This window comes from Bos taurus, chromosome 3 (assembly GCF_002263795.3).
Source record: "Bos taurus isolate L1 Dominette 01449 registration number 42190680 breed Hereford chromosome 3, ARS-UCD2.0, whole genome shotgun sequence".
Classification (NCBI taxonomy): domain Eukaryota; kingdom Metazoa; phylum Chordata; class Mammalia; order Artiodactyla; family Bovidae; genus Bos; species Bos taurus.
Genome location: NC_037330.1, coordinates 103447780 through 103464449, shown reverse-complemented (window position 1 = coordinate 103464449; position 16670 = coordinate 103447780). Strand labels below are relative to the sequence as shown.

Sequence of the window (16670 nt, the reverse complement as noted above, 5' to 3'; positions counted from 1 at the left end):
CTTTTGTAACTAGAAGTGTTTAAGATTGGGCTTGAGGCTATTTAATAGTTTGTGTAACTCTAGCTTCAAATTCATCTGGGAAGCAGAATATTGGGTACTGGAGGATGATAAACAGCCTGGCTTGGCTAGCGATAGTGTGTAATTCCGGTGTGTGTGTATGTGTGTGCACTAAGTTGCAACAGTCGCGTCTGACTCTGCCGCCCTATGGACTGTTGCTGCTGCTGCTGCTAAGTCGCTTCAGTCGTGTCCGACTCTGTGCGACCCCGTAGACGGAAGCCCAGCAGGCTCCCCCGTCCCTGGGATTCTCCAGTCAAGAACACTGGAGTGGGTTGCCATTTCCTTCTCCAATGCACGAAAGTGAAAAGTGAAAGTGAAGCAATTGATAAGGTCTGGCTTACTTGACTCTACTCCCTACATTGACCACTAGGTGGTGCCATTGTGATTTCCTGGTTAAGCTGGTTACCAAGTTCAGAGAAAGGAGCATTGTGAAGTTATTTTGGAGGTAGCATCTCCTAGAGGGACTAATACCCAGTGATTATATACAGTAACCATTTTTCATTTACCCATCCATCCACCCATCCATAAGTAAATAATACTTAGTTACTAAGTATTAAGTGCCTTCTAGCTTCAAGATTCTGGAGAATGACACAGCTGAGTAAGACAGGCCCCTGTTTCCAGGAAGCTCACAGTCTAGTTGGGGAGAAAGTAACTCAGCCATCACAACATAGTATAAAAAGGGCTATGATGGAAGTACACATGGAATGTCATGGCGCACCAAGGAGAGCTACCTAACTCAGCTTAGAGAACCTAAGAAGACTTGGAGGAGCTGACACCTGCTTGGGAACTGAGAAACAAGAGTTAGAGCTTATCTGGAGGGTACCAACTGTCCTCTCTATGGAAAGGCTGTCTTTCGGGGTAGGGGGAGGGTTCATTTTTGGATAGAATTTATTTGTGAATGAACAAAGGAATATCCACTTAACAAGCCACATCAACCAAAATAATCCTGCCAATCACGGGTGGACTGAGACATCTCCTGACCAGAACAGTTCTACTTCTAACAGCTAGGAGATAGGTAGATGAATAGGATGATAAACAATTCTAGATAAAAAAAATTGCACGTGAGGGACGTTGACAAGAAGTAATATAACATTTGGGGAATTGGAGCTAGTTTAAAGTGAAGAGTATTGGCCGAGGGGTATGAGAAAAGAGCTAATTGAAGGATTGGGGATAGGGAGTTGATAAAATTGACCTTTTTAGAAATCTCATTTTGACAACAGAGGATGAGTGGAGGCAAAACCTCTGTGAGCCTTCATCCCAGTCCAGGCAAGAGATATTGGAGGTCTGGATTAAGATGGTGATGGAATGAGAAGTGCTGTATTTTATCAATCGTAAGATGTACTTTTCTTCCTCCACATTTAATCTCTTGAGACCTGGATGCTTCTAGAAGTCAGTGGTAGGTCATTGTTTAAGTGGCAGCATTTTTTTTTCTTTCTTATAGCTACATGAAATAATCGTGTGTCTTAACAATGGATGTCATCTTAGGCTTGATGAAGTGTGGCATTTAAAAAGTACAGTAGATCACCATCTTGTTAACTGGTACCGTGTGGCAAAAAGAATGAAAGGAAAGAATCTTAGATAATGCTTGCATTTCTTGCTTGAGTGTGTGGATGGTAGGAATCCACTCCCTGATAATTTTCCAAAATAATTAGCAATCTGTATTTGCCTCAATAATCCACCCAGCTGGCCCTACTTAGGTTCACCGAGTATGAGTAACAACTGACTGTGCCTCCCATTCTCCTGTGAGGGCTCTAGAAGGAGGGAAAGGAGGCCTGACTGTGTCCTTGGCTTCTAAGTTATCAGTCCACAAGCACTGAGATCACTGGTGGTAGAGATTCAGAGATGATAAATACTGTTTCGTGAGCTCTTTTTCTGCCAGGCATAGCCATTGTCTGATTTAATCTTTATATAATCACCATCTATAAGGTATTATACGACTTCTCTGGTGGCTCAGAGGTTAAAGCGTCTGTCGGCAATGCGGGAAACCCTGGGTTCGATCCCTGGGTCAGGAAGATCCCCTGGAGAAGGAAATGGCAACCCACTCCAGTATTCCTGCCTGGAGAATCCCATGGACGGAGGAGCCTGGTGGGCTACAGTCCATGGGGTCGCAGAGTCGGACACAACTGAGCGACTTCACTCACTCATAAGGTATTATATAGTATTCCTATTTTACAGAGCTGGATCATCTCAGAGATTAAGCACCTGACCTGTGATTATACAGGTACAAAGTGCTAGAGGTCAGGTTCTAACATTCCTGTTTAGTTCACATCTATAAGCTGTTCTGGCTGATTAAGACAGTCCTAGAAGATTTCTTCATAGAAGTGTGAAGAAATAAATACAGAAGTGACAGAGTAACGTGTGTAGGGGATACTATGGAAGTAGTTCACTTGAGTAGTGATGAACATGCAGAGGGTATATATCAAAGTCTGAGGAAATTAAGTAACTTAGCTAAGGTCACACAACTTAAGAATAATTGAGCCCACACTTCTAGTATGAAAGCCCATGTGCAGAACACCCACACACAAGATGAGGTGCATCTTCCCTAAAGAACCTGGAGCTTGGGAGGAAGGAGACTGAATGCTTGGAGTAACTGGACTTCTGTAGTCCAAGCAGCATTTGATTCGTGGACTACTCCCTTTTTAAAAGCTTTGTTCTTCATTTTGATTTGGAACATTACCATCTTCCACTTTACCCCCTGCATCTTTCTTGTCTCATGACACTAATAGTTCGGACTGCTCTGAGGCTGAGTCCTTGGTCCTCTTTTCTTTCTCTGCTAGGTGATGTAATCATTTCCCTTGGCTTTAAACGCCACCCACATGCTGCTGACTCACATGTGTGTCTCCTATCCTGATCTCTCCCTGAGTTTCATGCAGACTTAATTTATCCAACAGTCTCACTTGATGTCATTACAAACCTAACGTGTCCAAAATGGAAGTCTTGAGTTACACCCCAAGGCCGTTTTGTCACTGGTCCTTCTGTTTCCATCAGCACCTGTGTCACACTGCTGTTGAGACCCAAAACCCAAGTCATCCTGTTCTTCCCACACCAGTCAGCAAGTCTCAGCTCTGTCTTCAAAATATATCCCACTCTGACTGCTGCTCAGCGCCTCCACCCCTACCCTCTTGGTCCAAGCCGCCAGCATCTCTGGCCTGGATGGATGCAGTAACCTCCTCAAGTGCCTTCTGCCTCTGTTCTCACCCTCCTTCAGTCCATTTCCACAGAGGCTGTTGTCATCATCCTTTAAAAGCATATCAGGTTATAATACTTCTATGAAAAATGACCTCCACGTTTCTCTTTACACTTAGAATAAAGTCCAGACTCTTGCCGCCTCAATTTGGACTAGCCGGAAGCACATGTTCCCCTATTCCTGTTCTCTACTTCTGTGAGATCCAGAATGAGAGGAAGGGAGAAACTTCTGCCAGTTCGAGAGGAGGGTTTTTATTAGATCTCCCTACTTCCTCTCCCCCTTCTGAAGGAAGCCTTGGGGATGTCCGGGGTAACAGATGCATGATCATGTCCTTAGAATAATGATGATGATGGTTGAGCTTCTGTCCTGTGCTGAGCATTATTTAATATATTTATTATTTGTATTTTTATTTAATATAAATTATAAGCTTATTGTCACAGCAATCCCATTTTACAGATAAGGAAATAGGTTCAGGAAACCAAAGTAACTTGTTCAGATGTACACCTCTGTTAATGCTAGAGCTGGGATGTAAATCTGGTTAAAAGTCAAGGCCAGTATTATGATCATTATGTGACAGTTTTTATTTTGCCACTTTAATGGTTCATGTTGCCTGGGAAAATGAAGAGAAATACAAATGACAGAAAGAAGCTGACCTGACACTTGGGCTTAGACTTGTAGCACAGCTTTACTTGCCTCCATCCTGGATCTCCAGTTTAGTTTCTCAAATACCTTAGGTGTGACTTTAGTGTCAAACTGTTCAATTCTTAGAACCACTAACTAGTAATGGTAAAATTGACTAATGCCCATTTCCTCTTCTGGAGAATGGGAATGCTAATACTAACATTAGAGGCATTTGAAAAAACCCAGTAAGATGACTATAATGTCTGTAAAGCATTGAGCACAGTGCCCAGTGGCTAGCAGCCACTCAGGACAGGCTAGATCCTATTCTCTTCCCTCTCCAGGCTGCCAGGTGAGGCAAGGGGTCACCTGACCTGACTCCACCCCTTCTCTCGCATATTCTGTGCGGCCCTGGAAGCTCTTGCTGCAGTGACTTAGCAACAGCGTAGAGAATGTGGGGCAGTATTAGAAGTAGTGCTTGGGATCCTCCGGAACACTAACAGGTGTCTGTGGCACATACTCGTCCAGTTACGGAACCTGGATACCTCAGAGGGGCTCTTTCCTCCTCCCTCTCACTCTTCTGCTGTCTTGGCATTCCCTCTCACAGGGGCTCCTGGTCAGGCTACTTCTTGGTCCTGTCTGCTGCTGTCTAACAAGATGTCTTTGCTCCAGCACCACAGCCCCAGCTCATGCGGTGTTTAAGAGAGCCTTCCTCCACAATGGCTGCCAGGATAATCTTTCTAAATCAACTTGACCTTGTTATTTCCCTACCTAAAATGTACAATTTTTCAGGACTGAGTGTAGATTACTCGGCTTGTCATTGATCCAACAAATACTGAGGCTGGGGGCGGGAGGGTACTGTATGCCTAGCATTCATACAGGCTCAAAGATACAGCAGTGATCCAAGCAGAGCCGAAGCCCTGCCCACGAGGAGGGGCCGTATATTCCAGGGGCCCTTCACAGGCTGGACCCCCAGCGTCTCTTTACAGCTTTACCTACCCCCAGCTCCCCGCCTACCTCCCATGCACCGTGCACACGCTCGTCTCTTCACCTGCTGAGCCTTTGCACATTCGTCGTGTTACACTAGTCCACTCCTCCCAGATCCCTCCATTCCACCACCCTCCTACCCGTGTTGCCGCTTCAAGACCTCGGGCTCCCCTGCAAGATAAGGCCCCTCTTCATGCCAACTAAAGCCCTGTTGCCCCTCCCCTGCCTCTTGGGGATTGTGAGCTAAGAGCCAGGGGTGAGAGGCTTAGGTCGGCAGCTCCCGCTTGCCTTGGCTGGCCCCTCCACCGCACAGGAAGCAGGGGAGGAGTGTGGGCCCCCACCCCACGTAAGAATGTCTGGTCCCCAGGTAAGCATCCGCAGCAGCACGTGCCTCCTCCACGTGCTGTCAGCGGTGGGGGCGGGGAGCAGGGGTGGCGGGAGTCGGGAAAGAGCTGTCCTGACGTGTTGGCGCCCAGCCCCGGCTTGGTCTCTTCTGTGTTTTCACCTGGGCATCTTCGCCGTTGCTGCCATCCCGCAGGGCGCGAGGAATAGCGGAGAGGGAGGGACGAGGAGGAGCACGCTGATGTCTTCAGCTTGGACGGACCAGCGTCAGGAGGAGGCCGGTTCTCTGTTGGGCTGTTGGCCTCTAGGGTAGCGGGTGGAGTGGGGTGGCCGCGGGGAGGCAGGTTGTTTCTCACACAAGTGGCTGTGCCCGTGGCTCACTGCCTGCCCGCGGGGAAGTGTCACCCGGAGCGTTCTCGCACCAATGCTGCGGGGTTCCTGCGCACGGAACCCACACCGCTGTCCTTGCTTTTCCCTAGAAAGCCCCGAGTCATACGCAACCCTCCCTACTCCTTTCAGGAGCAGCCCCAGCGTCTGCCGTTCCGGCTCGCTCACCTCGTTTTCCTCACCAGTTTCATGGCTGATTTCCTTTTCTTCAGCCTCTCCCCTTGAGACCACCCTCCACTCGCAACCCACATCTGAGCAAGACACCCTCCTACACCCTCTTACTAAATAAACATTACTGCCTAGTCACAGCGGCAATGCAAGATCACACCAGCTATCACAATGGTGTCCTCCCTGCCGGCTCTGCCTCCAGGCGCCCCTCTCCTTGGGATCCAGCCTCCTCATTGTGCTTTCCTTCTTGCAATTTCCTTTGCCAAGAAGCTGCCCTCGCCACCGCCCCGCCCTCCCCGCTACCACCCACCCCTTTTGTTTATGCTTATAGAGTCGTAAATATCCTGTTGGTGGAGCCTTCCCCTGCCCCCCTCACAGACTTAGTCTTCCCTGAACACACTCAGCAACCGGACAAACCTTTGTCCAACAATACTCGTCACACCGCCATCATTGTCCCTGCACACATCTGCCTCCCCGACCAGATTCCCAGCCTCTTGAGGGTGCTCTGTGTGCCCAGAACATGCAGGCTGGGCTCAGGGCAAGCATCAGCAAACACATTTTTTAAAATGAATAATGGAAGATCATAAGCATCAGGTAGATGCTTGGGTGTGTTGAAGAGGCTGGATTGTTCGTTTGAGAAGGCTTCTCATGGGACAGACTAGACAGGCTTTGAGGGACTGAGTGCAGGGAGAGGATCTCAGGCAAGCACCAGAGTGCTCTATTAATTTAACAATCACCGAACAACTTCTATTGTCAGGCCTCATGCTGGGCACCGGGGATCTCGGTCGGCACTCAAGTTCCTTTCCCTGTACTAGAGAAGGAAGACTACATAGGCGGTGCCAATACAGAGTGCCAACTGTCACACGGTGAGCAAGGAGATGTGGCAGTGCAGAGGAGGAGCACCTCAAGACTTGAGGGCGCGCCGGGCTTCCCAAAGAGGACCACCACTCAACCCGAGACCAGAAGGGGGCAGAGAAGGGCTCGAGGGGTGATGCAGAAAGGACTTGCATATCAGATGAAGGAGTTGAGCTCCATCCTGAGGGTGCTGGGAGCCACTGATGACCTCCAAGCAGCTGGGGAGCGACACAAGCTAGTCCTGCCAGCCACTGCTGGGCAAGGCCTCGGCTCTGATCCCTCCTCTGAGCCCCCTGACAGGCAGGACCCCTCCTCTATGCTCTCTCAGCAGCCTTGTGACCTCTTCCTTTCTGTGCAGGGTTGAAGCCTCTGCCAGACCAGGTTTTTGAGAGACAAGACCAGGTTTTAATCTTTTTTGTCCCAAGACAAAATGTTTGCTGAATGAATGGACTGTTCTTTTTTTTCTCTAAATTTCACCAGCCCTTACTCTCAGGTCCATATCCTTTCATACCTGGAGCCTATGCATTATGCTGCAGATGGCTTTTAATTGGGAAAAAGGAGGCCCAATTCCAATCCTGGCTCCGCCATTTACTGGGACAAATTGTTTAACTGTCCTGAAACCTCAGTTTCTCCACCTGTAAGATGAGTTATCACCATGAACAGTCTGTAAGTCTCCACATGCATGCATGAGTCTTCTTTTCCTGAATAGACTGTAAGTTGTATGGTCCAGGCAGGTACCAAGGACTTTCCTCAGCACCTGGCTTGATCTGAGCTTACAACAAATACAAAAATGATCAGTCCTGTTGGTTGGTAGACAGCAGAGTACACAGGAAAGAACCCTTAAGGTGAAGTTGGAAGTCTTGTTCTGCCAGTTCTAGTGTGACCTTGAATGAGGTTCTTCCCCTCTCTGAGTCTTTGCTTTACCTGGCAGACCTCACAGGGCCATTGGAAACGGCAGAAATGAACATGCTTTGTGAATGAACAAGATAATCTGGTAGACAATTAATTGAACATTAATTAAACGGTGAAGCAGTATAGATGAGGTATGTCTCATAACTGTTGGACATACCCCAGGTATCTCTGCAGAGAGGCAGAGATGCTAGGATGCTAATCTTCCAGGCAACAGTAGGCTAGACTGGAATAGAGGTGTTTGGTCTTGCCAGCTGAGCCCTGAGACTCAGGACAGACCAGGAGGGAAGGGTTGACAGGGAGGGAACATAACTCTAGTCCTTTGCTCCCCTTCCCATCCCAGATTTGTCTGGCTAGCATTGCTTCCTGTCTTACGTTTTGAGGGAATCTGGCATGACAAGGTCTCAGGAGTCCCAGTGGCTTTGGGATTATTATAGCTACTGATACCCCTTGGTGAATAAAGCTGGCCTATGGGAGCAGTTAGTTCTGCTGTGCTGCCTGATAAACTTTTAGCTCTAAACTCCAAGTCTGGCCCCCTCTCACCCTATGCATCTTGGCAGCAGTATTTATGGGAAAGGACCATGACTTGTCTTAGCTCTTGCCAAGACCAGAAATGCCTGGGGCTGTACAGAGGGGCTATATGGAAGCAGAGTCTCAGCTTCCTCACCTCGAAAATGAGTGGGGAATAAATGAGAAAACAGACGTGGAAACACCTTGGAACTTGGATATTTTACTCAAGTGCAGGATTCTGTATGTGGGCAGTGTGTTTACAACCGGCGGGGCCTCCCTGTTTCAGAGAGCACTGGGGCTCTTTCTCTAAAAGCAAGGTTCACAATGCAGTTTATGTGTAAGGAGTGCACGTATTTGGTCTCAGAGTGAACACAGACACAGCAGGACTGTGAAAATGGCCAGGGCCAGCTGACCCCTGCTGCCAAAGGAGGCTGGGGGAGAGAGGAGGACGGGCAGGGGCTGCTTCTGCGTGGAAAGGCTGTAGCTGCCCCGCTGGGAGGAGCTCCCTCATCACTCCCTGCCCCAAAGACCTCCTCCTGCTGAGATCACGCCCCTAGTAAGAAGCACCAGATTTAGAATCAAACAGGTGGAATTAATTCTACTCACCTAATATGTGACTGTGAGCAAGTATGTCCATTTCTCAGGACCTCAGTTTCCTCAACCGTGAAATGGGGAAAATTATAGTAGCATCTCCCCAGGTTGTCAGGATTGGGAGAGAGAATGTGGTAAGTGTCCTGTGAACTATCCAGCGCTGTCTGTCTTCATTTCGTGTTTCTCATCTCTTCCGCTGTTGGTACCCGGCCTGCTGCTGGGGGCTGTCTGAACTAGGACCCTGGGGCACCTCAGCCACACCCTCTCCTTCTAAGGGAGGGAGTGTGGCTGGAAGGGCAAAGGAGCCTGGATCTGCAGCAGGCCCTTTGTGCTTCCCTCCCATCAGGCAGCCTCTCGCCTCCTGGGCCACTCCTAGGGGTGAGGGGTTACCTCTTGCCAGTGTTTTGATTCCTGTGGGCTCACTCTAGAGTATTAAAAGTAGCTTTGTCTTCCCCTGTAGCTCAGTCGATAAAGAATCTGCCTGCAGTGCAGGAGACCCGGGTTCGATCCCTGAGTTGGGAAGATCCCCTGGAGAAGGAAATGGCAACCCACTCCAGTATCCTTGCCTGGAAAATGGGCTGCGGTCTATGGGGTCACAAAGAGTCGGGCACAACTGAGTAACTAACACTTAACACTTACTTACTTTGTAATGTAAAAATAAAGGAGGCTCATTTATGTTAAAGGTCTTTATGACAAGGGGCTCATCTCTCAGATTGGGGAATGGCCCATACCCCTTGGACCCTGGGCCATGGGGGTGCCAGGAGGGTTACTGTATGGGCTGGAGAGAGGTCTGTGCTGTAGGGCAAGAGGTGTCAGAGAAGGGTGGAGGCTGTGGTCATGATTCATAGCTATGGTTCATTCATTTTGCTATTGAACGTTCACAGGCATTCATCTTCAGCACCTTTGTCTCACCTCCTGGGTCTCCTCCATTAACCTGTAGTCTCCTTCATTCCAGCCAGTGAAATGATGTTGGGAGGGTGCAGTTCTGGGGTGAGGTCTAGGGGAGCAGGAGGTATCTGGTCCCTGGGGAGCTTCTTTTGGGACTCTCTGACCTTGGCAACCCCATTACCCTCTCTCCTGGGCCCCAGGTGAGTGCAGCAGTTTCTTCCTGACCAAAGAGCAGAGCCATCCCCAGATGAATGAATTTACCTGGAAGGATGTTGTCAATGCCTTGTCCCTGGCCAACATGTCCCTGGGGCTCTTCTCCATCTTCTGCAGCTTCTGCAAGTATGTTTGGGAGCCCAGCAAGCTCTTTGCCAAGAGCTGGAACCAATGGCATGAGGGAGGGAGGGATTTGTCTAGAGAACAAAGCACTGAGACATACAGATTGACTCGGGGCAGGAGAAAGTGCAGTGGGTTAGGAGTCAAGGGGCAAAGATCCTAGCCTCAGTTCTAACCACCAGCCTAATATGTGACCTTGGCTAGGTCATATCTTGAACCTCAGTTTCTCCCATCTTTTGTTTTTTTTTTGCAGCATGTAGGGTTTTAGTTCTCCAACCAAGGATGAAGCCCATGTTCCTTGCATTGGGAGCACATAGTCTTAACCACTGCACTGCCAGGGAAGTCCCTCTCCATCTGTAAAACAAGGAACTATGATCTCTATAGATCTTTCCAGATATGGCAATCTAGAATGGTTTCTATAAGAAAATCAAGAGACTCCATTCCTGTAGCCTTTGCACAATCCTTGGGTAGGCAGGTACCATTAATATTTTTTTGATTCTTAAATTACAGCATATGACCTGGCAGAATAGTTAAAGTTAACCCTGTTCTGGAAAGTCTGAGACATGAGTATGGGTCCCCTCAAAAATTGTCAGCAAATTATATTTCTATGAATTGAATTGTATTTCAATGCCTTTGTGAAATCAGAGCTTTAAAGATAATCTCTTCATGGAGACTTCCCTGGTGGTCTAGTGGCTAAGACTCCGAGTTCCCAGTGCAGGGGGTCTGGGTTCGATCCCTGGGCAGGGAACTAGATCCTGCATGCTGCAACTGAAGATCCCACATAAATATCCCACATGCCACAACTAAGACCCAGCACAGTCAAATAAATAAATATTTTAAAAAATATAAGTTCTTTATCGGCTTCCCAGGTGGCTCAGTGGTAAAGAATCCACCTGCCAATGCAGGAGATGCAGGAAATGTGGGTTCGATCCTTGGGTCAGGAAAATTCCTTCCTGGAGAAGGAAATGGCAACCCACTCCAGTATTCTTGCCTGGAAAATCCCATGGACAAAGGAGCCTGGTGGGCTATAGTCAATGGGGGTTGCAGAGAGTCAGACACAACTGAGAGACTGAGTGCACACACACATACACACACAAGTCCTTTATAATATAAGCAACGTCCTCTTAATCTATTTGATTCTTTATAACCATTAGCAAGTAACTTCTCTGGATCTGTTTCTCATCCATAAAATAAGATGGTTTTACCTAAGGATGTTTAAGTTCCCTTCCAGTTTGAAAATTCTCTAAATCTAGGTTTGGGGGTCTCATAGATTGGGACATACCTGCAGCAGAAAATCTCTATCTTCTTAGTTGAACCTAATCTTCTGGGAATGTAGTCTTTAAGGCCACGATGGTGGGCCCAATTCCCTTTAGACACATAGTGAAGTGAAAGTCGCTCAGTCGTATCTGAGTCTTTGTGACCCTATGGACTGTTTACTCCATGGAATTCTCCAGGCCTGAATACTGGAGTGGGTAGCTTTTTCCTTCTTTAGAGGATCTTCCCAACCCTGGAATCGAACCCAGGTCTCCCACATTACAGGGGGATTCTTTACCTGCTCAGCCACCAGGGAAGCCCCCCTAGACACATAAATATGGGTCTAAACAAAGGAAATTCTAAGGTTGTTTAGGGACAGCTGAGGTCTAGGGTCAGGCTCTCTGTTTGCTTTTGCTGGGCCACCCAAGCATTGCAGTCAGTGCGTCAACTTGGGTGTGGCCTTCCTAGGGCAAGTTGGCCTGAGATTGTTATAGCTGCTTTCATAGGGGGTCTGGGAGCATGTGCTGGAGAGAAACACAGAATCCCTGAAGGTGGGATTTCCCTGGTGGTCCAGTGGTTAAGAATCCACCTTCCAATGCAAGGGATGTGGGTTTGATCCCTGGTCTGGGAACTAAGATCCCCCATGCCGTGGGGCAACTAGGCTGATGTGCCGTGACTAGAGAAGTCAGCTCCCCACAGCTACTGAGCCTGCATGTCACTGTGTGCCACTAGAGAAAGCCCGCGCTGCAGCGGACATCCAGCACAGCCAAAGAGAAGGAGTCCCCGGAGGTAGGGTGTGAAAGATACCTTGGCAATCATTTGGAGTGTCAAAAACACATGAGATGAAAACTGATAGAACTGCCAGCAGAATTTTATGGATCTGTTACCATAACTGGGTATTTAGCAGGCAGAAAATCAGAAGGATAGAGCTGACTAGTACCCTTGACCCACTGGATCTAATTGATATTTTATATAATATTTGATCCAACAATAGCAGAATATATGTTATTCTCAAGCTCACTCAGATAGACCACATTCTGGTCTGTAAGACATACTTTAACAAATTTGAAAGAATATAAATCATACGAAGTAAGCTCTTAGACCATATGGAGTTAAACCATAAGTAAGAGAAAGATAACTAGAAAATTCCAAAGTACATGGAGGTTAAACAACTCATTTCTAAATAATACATAGACAAAAAAAGTCTCAAGAGAAATTAAAAAATATTTTGAACTAATTGAAAGTGAAAATACAACTTATCAAAATGTGTGAGATGCAGTGAATGCAGTACTTAGAGGGAAATTTATACATTGTACGCATATATTAGAAAAGAAATCTGCTCTTCCAAAGTCTATGTCAAGAGAACTAGAAAACAAGCCACAGACTGGGAGAAAATATTTACAGAGGATACATCTGATAAAGAACTATAGTCTAAAATATACAAAGCTTAAAATTCAACAATAAAAAATTAATTCAATTTGAAAAGGGCCCAAGAATTTAACAGACACCTCACCAAAGAAGATATACAGATGGCATTTAAGCACATGAAAAGATACTCATCAAATGTCATCATGGAAATGCAAATTAAATAACAATGAGATATCACTACACATATATTAAAATGACTAGAATCCAGAACACTGACAATAACAAATGCTTCTGAAGATGTGGAGCAACAGGAGCACTTACTCATTGCTGATGGGAACGCAAAATGGTACAGCCCCTCTGCAAGACAGTTTGGTGGCTTCTTACAAAACTAAGCATACTCCTAGCATGAGTCAGTGTGTCAGTGTTAGCTGCTCAGTCATGTCTAACTTGTTGCAACCCCATGGACTGTAGCCCGCCAGGCTCCTCTGTCCACGGAATTCTCCAGGCAAGAATACTGGAGTGGGTAGCCATTCCCTTTTTCAGATTTCCTGACCCAGGGATTGAATCCAGGTCTCCTGCATTCCAGGCAGATTCTTTATCCTCTGAGCCACGAGGGAAGCCCAACTTCTACCGTACAATCAAGCAAATGAATTGACAACTATGTTCAAAACCTGTACTTAGATGATCATGCTATTTTACTCATAATTGCCAAAACTTGAAAATAACAAAGGTATCCTTCAGTAGATAAATGAATGAATAAATTGTGGTACATCCAGACAATGGACTATCACTCTCTGTGTTAACAAATGAGCTATTAAGCCCTAAGAAGACATGGAGGAACATTAAATGCATATAATCAAATGAAAGAGGCCAATCTAAAAAGGTTACATATTATATGACCTCTACTACATGACATTCTGGAAAAGGAAATATGAAGGAAATATGTCTCCAAAAATATGGAGACAGTAAAAAGATCATAGTTGTCAGGAGGGTTGGGGAGAACATAAATAGGTAGAGCACAAAGGACTTTTAGGACAGTGAAAATATTCTGCATGATGTTATAATGATGGATATATGCCATTATACTTTTGCCCAAAACCGTAGAATGTAACATCAAGAATGAACCCTAAGGTAAATTATGGACTTTGAATGATTGCAATGTGTCAGTGTAGGGTCACTTTTGGTATATACCAAGGCCAGAATGTATCATTCTGTTGAATGATATTGATAATGGGAGAGGCTATGCACATGTGAGAACAAGGGTAATGGATCTCTGCATTACTCTCAATTTTGTTGTAAACCTAAAATTTCCCTAAAAAATAAAGTCTTTGAAAAAACTGAGAAGAAGGAGGATCTAAAATCAATTACGTAGGCTTCCATCTTAGGAAACTAGAAAAAAAAAAGAGCAAATTAAATCCATAGTAAGCAGAAGGAAAGAAATAATAAAAATTAGAATAGAAATCAATGAAATTGAAAACAAGAAGTCAATCAAAGAAATTGAAAACCAATAAAGAAAATCAATGAAACCAAAATCTAGTTCTTTGAAAAGATCAATATAATTGATAAAGCTCTAGCCAGGCTATCCAAGAAAAAGAGAAGATACAAATTATGAATATCAGAAATGAAAAATGAGGAATCATTACATGGACATTAAAGTATAATAAAGGAATATTGTGAACAACTCTGTGTCCACAGACTTGATAGCCTAAGATGAAACAGATCAACTCCTTCAAAGATACAAAACTCACATTGGAGAAATAGATAATCTAAATAGGCTTGTATCTGTTAAAGAAATCATTTGAAACAAACCTTTCATTTTACAGATGGAGGAACAGAGGCCACAGTGAGATGGTTGTGTAGGCTGGGCTAGGACCTAGGATCTCCCTTGCCATCGAATACACCTGGAATTTAGAATTGGAAGGGACCCTATTTCTTAATGATTACCTATAGAGGGCAGCCCTTTAAGAACGTGGGTTGAGAATACGAGTATGAAAGGGATGTAAGTCTGTGTGTGTGTGGTGTGTAAGGCAGCACAGATCAGAAAGGATGTGAGTTAGGGAGCATGTAGGAGTGTGTATATGTGTGCTGGCTAGCATAGGAAGCACATTGGTTTAGCTGGGGCTGGGTAGGGGTGGAGTCTCTGTGATACTGCGAGAGAGCTGACCTGTTTGGCCTGCGGGCCTGTACTTTAGGAAATGCTCCTGTGCCTCCTGGATGGTTTTGGTCAGCTTTCTATTAGACATGGCTATCGGGTCAGTGACCAGACACCTGAACATCTGCTCCGGATCCGGTGAGTCCAGGCCTCAGATTCATCATCCCTGACCCCGGTCAGCTCCCCTGTCCTGTGATATCCAGCGGGCTTCTGGCAGTCACCACCCCCGTTGAGTCCCTCTGAGTGTAACAGAAGCAGCCCTAGAACAGGAGTGTGTGAGCCCCGCAGCCTATATCTAGCTACTCTGCTGGTTCACTTGTGGGTCTCTGGCTGTCCTTCTCCTGGCCTTCACTTGGTTTATCTGCCCTGTCTCCCTCTCAGGGCGGATCTGGGAGTGGGAGCCATGGTTGTGGTAATGGAGGTGTGGAGAAATGAAAAATACCTCAAGCAGAGAAACTCACTTAAAATATAATAAAATATTCCCAAGTAAGATTTTGCTTGGAAAAAAAAAGGGTTCCACATCATTAATTTGTTTCCAATTGTGGTCCAACCCTTGCATGTTGAAGAACAGGAAAACTAAGACCTAGACAGAGAAAGACTTTCCTAAGGCCACATGGTCAGTTTGAGGCAGAGCCAGAAGGAGACCCCATTCTCTGATCAGCAGACCACCGCAGGAAGCAGCGTTGCCTTCCGGCCCCTCAGGGACCTGACAGCAGGATCCTACTTGTCACCACTCCAGCTCCCCCAGCAGAGGGGACTAAGATACAGACATGAGAGCAGAAGTTCTTCTAACTTTGGCCTTCTGGAGCAGGAACCGAACTGAATGACTTCGCAGTCTTCACCACTTTTGGCCTGGCCTCAGCCCTGCTTCTAGGCGTGGATGGACCTCTGAATGGGTTACTAGCCGTCATGTATGTGTTAGCTGTTTCATTCCGCCTCTGTTTTTATTCGACAGGTGAGTGGAAACCAGACTTATGGCTGAGGGTAGGAAACTGGAGGGGAGAAGCTGTTGGATGTCAGAAACCCAGGAGCAGTGATTGACTCCTCTCCTTCCCTCTATGGGCACCCTCTTCCTTCCTTCTCTCCTGCTGCAGGCCCACTGGAGGTTTCAGGCTGCCTTGCCTGAGCCCTGGTCTAGGGGGCGGGAACCCTTGGTTCTTGAACCAGCTGTGCTTTTTTCTTGTTGTGTGACCTTTGGATGGAGCACATGGCTTCACAGATCCTAAAACTAGAGGTCATACTCCAGTTTCCCAAAACAGATGGGAAAACTGAACTCCAGGGAGGGCAATTGCCTTGCCTAAGGTAACAATGCAAGGGATTGCAGAGGCAGACAGAAAGATCTCAAAGGCCTCTTCTACAGAGGCTTCCTAGGGGCCAGAGCACAGGCCTGGTCCTAGCTGCCTGCTTTACCTTGCGGATCCAGTGCAAAACCCACACGTCACCTCTGAATAACTAAGTTCTTTACAGCTGGCCGCTGCCCTAAGAGTGAAGGAATTTGGAATATGGGGTAGGGAAGACCCAAAGAGAGAAGGGCTTCCTCCTGTGGATGCTTTGGAGCAGTGGGAAGCAGCTAACCCCATCTTTTCTTTCCCTGCAGGCATTCCTTTCACATACAAGGGCCTACCCTGCCCCTATGCTTCCTGTGTTTTGGCTTCCACCTCCCTCCTGACCAAAGGCAACACGTTCATTCTGTCTTGCATGGCCTCACTCATGATTCTGTTCATGATGGACCAGAGCTACTACCCACATGACGAAATCCTGGAGTCTGAGAGCTGGAAAAAAATAGTCTATCTGGGAGGTAAGTGACATATATTGCTCTTAATGTCACTAGTGATCATTTGTTATCATTGCTGCTCATTGCCACCCTGTTTCTCACCCCGCATTCCCTCTCTCTCTCTCGCCCTGCTCTGTTTTTCTCCACTGAACTTGTAATATCATCCCCTGAAGTGTATTTACGTGTTTGTTGTCTATATACACCAAACCTGCCCCCCTCCACCCATAGAGGCCTTTTTTTATTTGTGCCATAATCCCTAGTACTTAGGATTGTGCCAGTCACGTAGCAGA

At 46.6% G+C, this 16670-nt stretch overlaps 1 protein-coding gene across 7 annotated transcripts in view; it reads left to right on the top strand.

Moving 5' to 3' along the window:
• Positions 1–59: 59 nt before the first annotated feature.
• The window catches only part of TMEM269 (transmembrane protein 269), a 30768-nt gene continuing 14157 nt past the window's right edge, over positions 60–16670 (top strand). For 4 of the 7 annotated variants that reach the window (XR_009494011.1, XR_003034095.2, XM_024990197.2 and 1 more), the window contains exons 1-6: positions 60–5216; positions 6504–6612; positions 9700–9838; positions 14647–14744; positions 15418–15561; positions 16204–16404. Coding sequence is in view for 5 of the 7 variants with exons in the window: in XM_024990197.2 (XP_024845965.1) it covers positions 5202–5216; positions 6504–6612; positions 9700–9838; positions 14647–14744; positions 15418–15561; positions 16204–16404 (706 nt within the window). In the remaining 2 variants the exon portion in view is untranslated. Of the gene's footprint in view, positions 5217–5269; positions 6613–9699; positions 9839–14646; positions 14745–15417; positions 15562–16203; positions 16405–16670 lie in introns of those variants that run through there. The other 3 variants (XM_059885178.1, XM_059885179.1, XM_059885177.1) reach the window with 2 other exon arrangements.